At 48.3% G+C, this 10,624-nt stretch overlaps 1 protein-coding gene across 1 annotated transcript; it reads right to left on the bottom strand.

The window, feature by feature from the left end:
- Positions 1-8,688: 8,688 nt before the first annotated feature.
- On the bottom strand, positions 8,689-9,689 carry LOC140383516 (E3 ubiquitin-protein ligase TRIM39-like). Its single transcript, XM_072465963.1, has one exon. It carries the CDS (start codon positions 9,687-9,689, stop codon positions 8,841-8,843), a length of 849 nt encoding a protein of 282 aa, XP_072322064.1. The 3' UTR covers positions 8,689-8,840.
- Between the last annotated feature and the right edge of the window lie 935 nt (positions 9,690-10,624).

The following is a 10,624-nucleotide window of genomic DNA, read 5'->3' as shown; positions in this document are numbered from 1 at the left end:
GTGCAGAGTGACACGAAGAGTGCAGAGTGTCATGAAGAGTGCAGAGTGACATGAAGAGTGCAGAGTGACATGAAGAGTGCAGAGTGACACGATGAGTGCAGAGTGTCACGAAGAGTGCAGAGTGTCATGAAGAGTGCAGAGTGACATGAAGAGTGCAGAGTGACATGAAGAGTGCAGAGTGACACGATGAGTGCAGAGTGTCACGAAGAGTGCAGAGTGTCATGAAAAGTGCAGAGTGTCATGAAGAGTGCAGAGTGACATGAAGAGTGCAGAGTGTCATGAAGAGTGAAGAGTGACACGAAGAGTGCAGAGTGACACGAAGAGTGCAGAGTGACATGAAGAGTGCAGAGTGACACGAAGAGTGCAGAGTGACATGAAGAGTGCAGAGTGTCATGAAGAGTGCAGAGTGTCATGAAGAGTGCAGAGTGACACGAAGAGTGCAGAGTGACACGAAGAGTGCAGAGTGACACGAAGAGTGCAGAGTGACACGAAGAGTGCAGAGTGACATGAAGAGTGCAGAGTGACACGAAGAGTGCAGTGACATGAAGAGTGCAGAGTGACACGAAGAGTGCAGAGTGTCATGAAGAGTGCAGAGTGACACGAAGGGTGCAGAGTGACACGAAGAGTGCAGAGTGTCATGAAGAGTGCAGAGTGACATGAAGAGTGCAGAGTGACACGAAGAGTGCAGAGTGTCATGAAGAGTGCAGAGTGACATGAAGAGTGCAGAGTGACACGAAGAGTGCAGAGTGACACGAAGAGTGCAGAGTGTCATGAAGAGTGTAGAGTGTCATGAAGAGTGCAGAGTGTCATGAAGAGTGACATGAAGAGTGACGAGTGTCATGAAGAGTGCAGAGTGACATGAAGAGTGCAGAGTGACACAAAGAGTGCAGTGACATGAAGAGTGCAGAGTGACACAAAGAGTGCAGTGACATGAAGAGTGCAGAGTGACACGAAGAGTGCAGAGTGTCACGAAGAGTGCAGAGTGACACGAAGAGTGCAGAGTGTCATGAAGAGTGCAGAGTGTCATGAAGAGTGCAGAGTGTCATGAAGAGTGCAGAGTGTCACGGAGAGTGCAGAGTGACACGAAGAGTGCAGAGTGACACGAAGAGTGCAGAGTGACATGAAGAGTGCAGAGTGACACGAAGAGTGCAGAGTGACATGAAGATTGCAGAGTGACACGAAGAGTGCAGTGACATGAAGAGTGCAGAGTGACATGAAGAGTGCAGAGTGTCATGAAGAGTGCAGAGTGACATGAAGAGTGCAGAGTCACACAAAGAGTGCAGTGACATGAAGAGTGCAGAGTGACACGAAGAGTGCAGAGTGACACGAAGAGTGCAGAGTGTCATGAAGAGTGCAGAGTGACATGAAGAGTGCAGAGTGTCATGAAGAGTGCAGAGTGATACGAAGGGTGCAGAGTGACACGAAGAGTGCAGAGTGTCATGAAGAGTGCAGAGTGACATGAAGAGTGCAGAGTGTCATGAAGAGTGCAGAGTGACACGAAGAGTGCAGAGTGTCATGAAGAGTGCAGAGTGACATGAAGAGTGCAGAGTGACACGAAGAGTGCAGAGTGACACGAAGAGTGCAGAGTGACATGAAGAGTGCAGAGTGACACGAAGAGTGCAGAGTGTCATGAAGAGTGCAGGTGACACGAAGAGTGCAGAGTGACATGAAGAGTGCAGAGTGACATGAAGAGTGCAGAGTGACACGAAGAGTGCAGAGTGACATGAAGAGTGCAGAGTGACACGAAGAGTGCAGAGTGACAGGAAGAGTGCAGAGTGACATGAAGAGTGCAGAGTGACATGAAGAGTGCAGAGTGACACGAAGAGTGCAGAGTGACACGAAGAGTGCAGAGTGACAGGAAGAGTGCAGAGTGTCATGAAGAGTGTAGAGTGTCATGAAGAGTGCAGAGTGTCATGAAGAGTGACATGAAGAGTGCAGAGTGACACGAAGAGTGCAGAGTGTCATGAAGAGTGCAGAGTGTCATGAAGAGTGCAGAGTGTCATGAAGAGTGCAGAGTGACATGAAGAGTGCAGAGTGACATGAAGAGTGCAGAGTGTCACAAAGAGTGCAGAGTGACATGAAGAGTGCAGAGTGACATGAAGAGTGCAGAGTGACACGACGAGTGCAGAGTGACACAAAGAGTGCAGTGACATGAAGAGTGCAGAGTGACATGAAGAGTGCAGAGTGACATGAAGAGTGCAGAGTGACATGAAGAGTGCAGAGTGTCATGAAGAGTGCAGTGACATGAAGAGTGCAGAGTGACACGAAGAGTGCAGAGTGACACGAAGAGTGCAGAGTGTCATGAAGAGTGCAGAGTGACACGAAGAGTGCAGAGTGACATGAAGAGTGCAGAGTGACACGAAGAGTGCAGAGTGACATGAAGATTGCAGAGTGACACGAAGAGTGCAGTGACATGAAGAGTGCAGAGTGACATGAAGAGTGCAGAGTGTCATGAAGAGTGCAGAGTGACATGAAGAGTGCAGAGTCACACAAAGAGTGCAGTGACATGAAGAGTGCAGAGTGACACGAAGAGTGCAGTGTCATGAAGAGTGCAGAGTGATACGAAGGGTGCAGAGTGACACGAAGAGTGCAGAGTGACATGAAGAGTGCAGAGTGTCATAAAGAGTGCAGAGTGACACGAAGAGTGCATTGTGTCATGAAGAGTGCAGAGTGACATGAAGAGTGCAGAGTGTCATGAAGAGTGCAGAGTGACATGAAGAGTGCAGAGTGTCATGAAGAGTGCAGAGTGTCATGAAGAGTGCAGAGTGACATGAAGAGTGCAGAGTGTCATGAAGAGTGCAGAGTGACACGAAGAGTGCACAGTGACACGAAGAGTGCAGAGTGACACGAAGAGTGCAGAGTGACATGAAGAGTGCAGAGTGTCATGAAGAGTGCAGAGTGACACGAAGAGTGCACAGTGACACGAAGAGTGCAGAGTGACATGAAGAGTGCAGAGTGACACGAAGAGTGCAGAGTGACATGAAGAGTGCAGAGTGACACGAAGAGTGCAGAGTGACATGAAGAGTGCAGAGTGTCATGAAGAGTGCAGAGTGACACGAAGAGTGCACAGTGACACGAAGAGTGCAGAGTGACACGAAGATTGCAGAGTGACATGAAGAGTGCAGAGTGACACAAAGAGTGCAGTGACATGAAGATTGCAGAGTGACACGAAGAGTGCAGAGTGACATGAAGAGTGCAGAGTGTCATGAAGAGTGCAGAGTGACACGAAGAGTGCAGAGTGACACAATGAGTGCAGAGTGTCACGAAGATTGCAGAGTGACACGAAGAGTGCAGAGTGACATGAAGAGTGCAGAGTGTCATGAAGAGTGCAGAGTGACATGAAGAGTGCAGAGTGACATGAAGAGTGCAGAGTGACACAATGAGTGCAGAGTGTCACGAAGAGTGCAGAGTGTCATGAAGAGTGCAGAGTGTCATGAAGAGTGCAGAGTGACATGAAGAGTGCAGAGTGTCATGAAGAGTGCAGAGTGACACGAAGAGTGCACAGTGACACGAAGAGTGCAGAGTGACGCGAAGAGTGCAGAGTGACATGAAGAGTGCAGAGTGACACGAAGAGTGCAGAGTGACATGAAGAGTGCAGAGTGTCATGAAGAGTGCAGAGTGTCATGAAGAGTGCAGAGTGACACGAAGAGTGCACAGTGACACGAAGAGTGCAGAGTGACACGAAGAGTGCAGAGTGACATGAAGAGTGCAGAGTGACACAAAGAGTGCAGTGACATGAAGAGTGCAGACTGACATGAAGAGTGCAGAGTGTCATGAAGAGTGCAGAGTGTCATGAAGAGTGCAGAGTGTCATGAAGAGTGCAGAGTGACATGAAGAGTGCAGAGTGACATGAAGAGTGCAGAGTGACATGAAGAGTGCAGAGTGACACGAAGAGTGCAGAGTGTCATGAAGAGTGCAGAGTGACATGAAGAGTGCAGAGTGTCATGAAGAGTGCAGAGTGACATGAAGAGTGCAGAGTGACATGAAGAGTGCAGAGTGACATGAAGAGTGCAGAGTGTCACGAAGAGTGCAGAGTGTCATGAAGAGTGCAGAGTGTCATGAAGAGTGCAGAGTGACATGAAGAGTGCAGAGTGTCATGAAGAGTGCAGAGTGACACGAAGAGTGCACAGTGACACGAAGAGTGCAGAGTGACGCGAAGAGTGCAGAGTGACATGAAGAGTGCAGAGTGACACGAAGAGTGCAGAGTGACATGAAGAGTGCAGAGTGTCATGAAGAGTGCAGAGTGACATGAAGAGTGCAGAGTGACACGACGAGTGCAAAGTGACACAAAGAGTGCAGTGACATGAAGAGTGCAGAGTGACATGAAGAGTGCAGAGTGAAACGAAGAGTGCAGAGTGACATGAAGAGTGCAGAGTGACACGAAGAGTGCAGAGTGACACGAAGAGTGCAGACTGACATGAAGAGTGCAGAGTGACACGAAGAGTGCAGACTGACATGAAGAGTGCAGACTGTCATGAAGAGTGCAGAGTGTCATGGAGAGTGCAGAGTGACATGAAGAGTGCAGAGGGACATGAAGAGTGCAGACTGACATGAAGAGTGCAGAGTGTCATGAAGAGTGCAGAGTGACACGAAGAGTGCAGACTGACATGAAGAGTGCAGAGGGACATGAAGAGTGCAGACTGACATGAAGAGTGCAGAGTGTCATGAAGAGTGCAGAGTGACATGAAGAGTGCAGAGTGACATGAAGAGTGCAGAGTGTCATGAAGAGTGCAGAGTGACATGAAGAGTGCAGAGTGACATGAAGAGTGCAGAGTGACATGAAGAGTGCAGAGTGACACGAAGAGTGCAGAGTGTCATGAAGAGTGCAGAGTGACATGAAGAGTGCAGAGTGACATGAAGAGTGCAGAGTGACATGAAGAGTGCAGAGTGACACGAAGAGTGCAGAGTGTCATGAAGAGTGCAGAGTGACATGAAGAGTGCAGAGTGACATGAAGAGTGCAGAGTGACATGAAGAGTGCAGAGTGTCATGAAGAGTACAGAGTGACACGAAGAGTGCAGACTGACATGAAGAGTGCAGAGTGTCATGAAGAGTGCAGAGTGTCATGAAGAGTGCAGAGTGACACGAAGAGTGCAGACTGACATGAAGAGTGCAGAGTGACACGAAGAGTGCAGACTGACATGAAGAGTGCAGACTGTCATGAAGAGTGCAGAGTGTCATGGAGAGTGCAGAGTGACATGAAGAGTGCAGAGGGACATGAAGAGTGCAGAGTGACATGAAGAGTGCAGAGTGACACGAAGAGTGCAGAGTGACATGAAGAGTGCAGAGTGTCATGAAGAGTGCAGAGTGTCATGAAGAGTGCAGAGTGACACGAAGAGTGCACAGTGACACGAAGAGTGCAGAGTGACACGAAGAGTGCAGAGTGACATGAAGAGTGCAGAGTGACACAAAGAGTGCAGTGACATGAAGAGTGCAGACTGACATGAAGAGTGCAGAGTGTCATGAAGAGTGCAGAGTGTCATGAAGAGTGCAGAGTGTCATGAAGAGTGCAGAGTGACATGAAGAGTGCAGAGTGACATGAAGAGTGCAGAGTGACACGAAGAGTGCAGGGTGTCATGAAGAGTGCAGAGTGACACGAAGAGTGGGGAGTGACACGAAGAGTGCAGTGTCATGAAGAGTGCAGAGTGACATGAAGAGTGCAGAGTGACATGAAGAGTGCAGAGTGACACGACGAGTGCAAAGTGACACAAAGAGTGCAGTGACATGAAGAGTGCAGAGTGACATGAAGAGTGCAGAGTGAAACGAAGAGTGCAGAGTGACACGAAGAGTGCAGACTGACATGAAGAGTGCAGAGTGACACGAAGAGTGCAGACTGACATGAAGAGTGCAGACTGTCATGAAGAGTGCAGAGTGACACGACGAGTGCAAAGTGACACAAAGAGTGCAGTGACATGAAGAGTGCAGAGTGACATGAAGAGTGCAGAGTGACACGACGAGTGCAAAGTGACACAAAGAGTGCAGTGACATGAAGAGTGCAGAGTGACATGAAGAGTGCAGAGTGACACGAAGAGTGCAGAGTGACACGAAGAGTGCAGACTGACATGAAGAGTGCAGAGTGACACGAAGAGTGCAGAGTGTCATGAAGAGTGCAGAGTGACATGAAGAGTGCAGAGGGACATGAAGAGTGCAGAGTGACACGAAGAGTGCAGACTGACATGAAGAGTGCAGAGTGTCATGAAGAGTGCAGAGTGTCATGAAGAGTGCAGACTGACATGAAGAGTGCAGACTGTCATGAAGAGTGCAGAGTGACACGAAGAGTGCAGAGTGACATGAAGAGTGCAGAGTGACACGAAGAGTGCAGAGTGACATGAAGATTGCAGAGTGACATGAAGAGTGCAGAGTGACACGAAGAGTGCAGTGACATGAAGAGTGCAGAGTGTCATGAAGAGTGCAGAGTGACATGAAGAGTGCAGAGTCACACAAAGAGTGCAGTGTCATGAAGATTGCAGAGTGATACGAAGGGTGCAGAGTGACACGAAGAGTGCAGAGTGTCATGAAGAGTGCAGAGTGACATGAAGAGTGCAGAGTGTCATAAAGAGTGCAGAGTGACACGAAGAGTGCAGAGTGTCATGAAGAGTGCAGAGTGACATGAAGAGTGCAGAGTGTCATGAAGAGTGCAGAGTGGCACGAAGAGTGTAGAGTGACACGAAGAGTGCAGAGTGACACGAAGAGTGCAGAGTGACACGAAGAGTGCAGAGTGACATGAAGAGTGCAGAGTGACACGAAGAGTGCAGAGTGACATGAAGAGTGCAGAGTGACACGAAGAGTGCAGAGTGACACGAAGAGTGCAGAGTGACACGAAGAGTGCAGAGTGTCATGAAGAGTGTAGAGTGTCATGAAGAGTGCAGAGTGTCATGAAGAGTGACATGAAGAGTGACGAGTGTCATGAAGAGTGCAGAGTGTGATGAAGAGTGCAGAGTGTCATGAAGAGTGCAGAGTGTCATGAAGAGTGCAGAGTGACACGAAGAGTGCAGAGTGTCATGAAGAGTGCAGAGTGTCATGAAGAGTGCAGAGTGACACGAAGAGTGCAGAGTGACACAAAGAGTGCAGAGTGACATGAAGAGTGCAGAGTGACATGAAGAGTGCAGAGTGACATGAAGAGTGCAGAGTGGCATGAAGAGTGCAGAGCGACACGAAGAGTGCAGAGTGGCATGAAGAGTGCAGAGTGACACGAAGAGTGCAGAGTGTCATGAAGAGTGCAGAGTGTCATGAAGAGTGCAGAGTGACATGAAGAGTGCAGAGTGACACGAAGAGTGCAGAGTGACACAAAGAGTGCAGTGACATGAAGAATGCAGAGTGTCATGAAGAGTGCAGAGTGACACGACGAGTGCAGAGTGACACAAAGAGTGCAGTGACATGAAGAGTGCAGAGTGACATGAAGAGTGCAGAGCGACACGAAGAGTGCAGAGTGGCATGAAGAGTGCAGAGTGACACGAAGAGTGCAGAGTGTCATGAAGAGTGCAGAGTGTCATGAAGAGTGCAGAGTGACATGAAGAGTGCAGAGTGACACGAAGAGTGCAGAGTGACACAAAGAGTGCAGTGACATGAAGAATGCAGAGTGTCATGAAGAGTGCAGAGTGACATGAAGAGTGCAGAGTGACACGAAGAGTGCAGAGTGACACAAAGAGTGCAGTGACATGAAGAGTGCAGAGTGACATGAAGAGTGCAGAGTGTCATGAAGAGTGCAGAGTGACATGAAGAGTGCAGAGTGACACGAAGAGTGCAGACTGTCATGAAGAGTGCAGAGTGTCATGGAGAGTGCAGAGTGACATGAAGAGTGCAGAGTGTCATGAAGAGTGCAGAGTGACATGAAGAGTGCAGAGTGACATGAAGAGTGCAGAGTGTCATGAAGAGTGCAGAGTGTCATGAAGAGTGCAGAGTGTCACGAAGAGTGCAGAGTGTCATGAAGAGTGCAGAGTGACATGAAGAGTGCAGAGTGACATGAAGAGTGCAGAGTGTCACGTTTACATGAGACAAATTACGCACTTTAGACGTCTTCATTTTGTCCACATTTTAGACACAAAGACATTTACAGAGGATTTTGGATTTCTGCTGGAGTTTGTGACTAAACTAGAGTGAAACTGGTCCACACCAGGTCTACACCAGGTCTACACCAGGTCTAAACCAGGTCTACACCAGGTCTGAACCAGGTCTAAACCAGGTCTACACTTGTGGGCGGATTTCAAAAGTGGGTCAGTTTTCCATATTGGGCTCAATAAAAAAACTGGTTCCAGACTCGGACTGAACTTGGACCAGATCCAGGTTCAGTCCAGGAGAATTCTGAGGAGACCAGGGCTTTACATCGGGTATTTCAGTGGTCGACATTTTTAACCTAATAAAGGTTGAAATATGTGAAGAAAAGACTGGACCTGGTCAAAGGTCAAAGGTTAAATGTTCAGAGAGAAAACTGAGCAGAAAGAAAAAACATCTGTTTCACTTTAAGAAAATTTCACACATTGAGAATTATTAAAGAATCAGATTCATTGATTACGATGAAGAATTTTAATACATTTCCCAATTTTAGACATTTTTACACATCATTTTTAGTTTGACTTGAACCCAAAACCCTCTCACAGGAGGTCACCATGTCGGACATTTCAAAAGAACTGAAACAATGAAGAGAAGAACTTTGTACTTTCAGTCCAAAATGGAGTGAAAAGTATCCACAGTTACATTTGACTGAAGTTCAGAACTTTTCTTCTTGTTCTTAGTCACTTTGACCTCTGAAAGTCTCCACTGCAGTGAGGACCAGAGGAGCAGAGTTTGAACCTCCAGCATTTAAACCGGGACAGAAATATGGAAACAGTTTCTCTCTGAAGCATCAGCCGCTGAAGGAGAAGAGAAGATCTGCAGAATCTGCATCATAAAAGGAGACCAGACCCTCACCATAGTCCACAAACACCCCGACCTTCTGAGGAGCTCGCTGCAGAGGCAGAAGGACAGAAGGAACTGTACAAGCCAAGTACATCTCCTTGTTTCTCAACATGATGCACCAGAATCCATTTATAGGAGTCGCAGTGACCTCTCCCTTCCTGTTTATGGACTCTTGGGCCACTCCTAAAGTCCAGTCTGTTTTCCCTTTGACCTGAACCTCAAAGTAAAACCTGCCTGAGGAGAAACTCTGCTTTCCCAGAACATTAACATATCGATCAAACCTCAGAGGAGAATCTGGGAGCTTCTTCCTCACATCAGTGTCATGAACCTGTTTGAGATCTTCAGACAGAACGAGCCTTGGAGCTGCAGTGTCTGGATCCAGAGTGACCTCCACCACAAACTGCTTCACTCTCAGTAGTTCTAATCTTGAAGACACTTCAGAGAGGAGATGTTTCTCCAGCTCAGACAGAGCCCGGGCCACCTGCAGCCCCACAGCCCTCTCTCTGTGGACCTCTGTGTCACTGAGCTCCACACAGCCCTGGATCTCCTGGACCTTCAGCCTCATGTCCTCCACCATGTGCGGCAGAGAGGACCTCCTAAACTGAGAGACCATCTCCAAGAGCAAATAGTTGACTCTGAGCTTAGGTCTTCTGTCATAGCTGCTGTTACACAGAGGACATGTGCAGGGCCCCTCAGGGGCCCAGGCCGCACAGATGCAGTGTTTGCAGAAGTTGTGTCCACTTGGAAAGGACACTGGCTCAGAGAACACCTCCAGACAGATGGAGCACCGCAACATCTCCTCAAAGCTCCTTTCACTTGAAGAGGACATTTCTCTCTCTGCTCTGGGCCGGTCAGAACACTCCTTGAGGCCTGGATTGATATACAGATAGGTAGAAACAATGAGGATGATTTGTAATCATAAAGCTGGTGTTGTTGTTGTTGTTGTTGTTGTTGTTGTTGTTGTTGTTGTCCGAGTGTTGCATCACCGCCAGACTTTATTCCTCAGACTTTGTCTTATTTTTTTGAAGTTCTTCTTCCATTACTTTGGTGTTTCAAATCCCACGAGTCCAAAGCTCGTTAGAACATCCTCTTGCTCCTCGTCCTCGGTTCAGTCTCCAACACGCCCCAACTCTATAACTGACTAAGTAAGTACTACATCCTCACACAAACCCTGCGCTTTATAAGTAAGTACTACATCCTCACACAAACCCTGTGACTGGAGCAAGAACGTTCCGCAGATTGAACTCCCATTATTCCGAAACCACAAGGCCGACCCGGTCCTTTCTCTTTCATCAGCCGCACAGTGAATCAGCTCGTGCTCGACAGTCTCTGGCTCCTGACAGTGACCACACAGACCGGTCAGATGTTTGACTGTCCTACTCAGTGACCAATTGAGTCCAGTATGGTCCATCCTCATGCGAGCAAAGGCCCTTTCCTCCCGTGTTCCTCCCCATGGACCTGCAAGGACCCACACTACCCTGTATGTGATAGAGATGCCGTCCAGTAACACAGTGGCTCCAAAAGTCCTGCCAAAGGCCGACCACGTGACTCGTAATAATAGGCTTGATTTCAGATTTTCTTAAATCAACCGCCACATCAATTGATGGCCGCCTAAGGGAACATTTAGCCAGCGAATCAGCCATTTCGAGCTCCAGGTCAGGCACGAAATACGCCCACTCTCAGGATCCCCAGACCCGTCGGTATAAATAAATACATCATGTGAGAGCCTGT

This window comes from Eucyclogobius newberryi, unplaced genomic scaffold, assembly GCF_026437365.1.
Source record: "Eucyclogobius newberryi isolate DKJ021-1_F unplaced genomic scaffold, fEucNew1.0.hap1 SCAF_52, whole genome shotgun sequence".
NCBI classification, from domain to species: Eukaryota; Metazoa; Chordata; class Actinopteri; order Gobiiformes; family Gobiidae; genus Eucyclogobius; species Eucyclogobius newberryi.
Note: the sequence above shows the minus strand (reverse complement) of the source record. Positions and strands in the feature narration are given on the sequence as shown.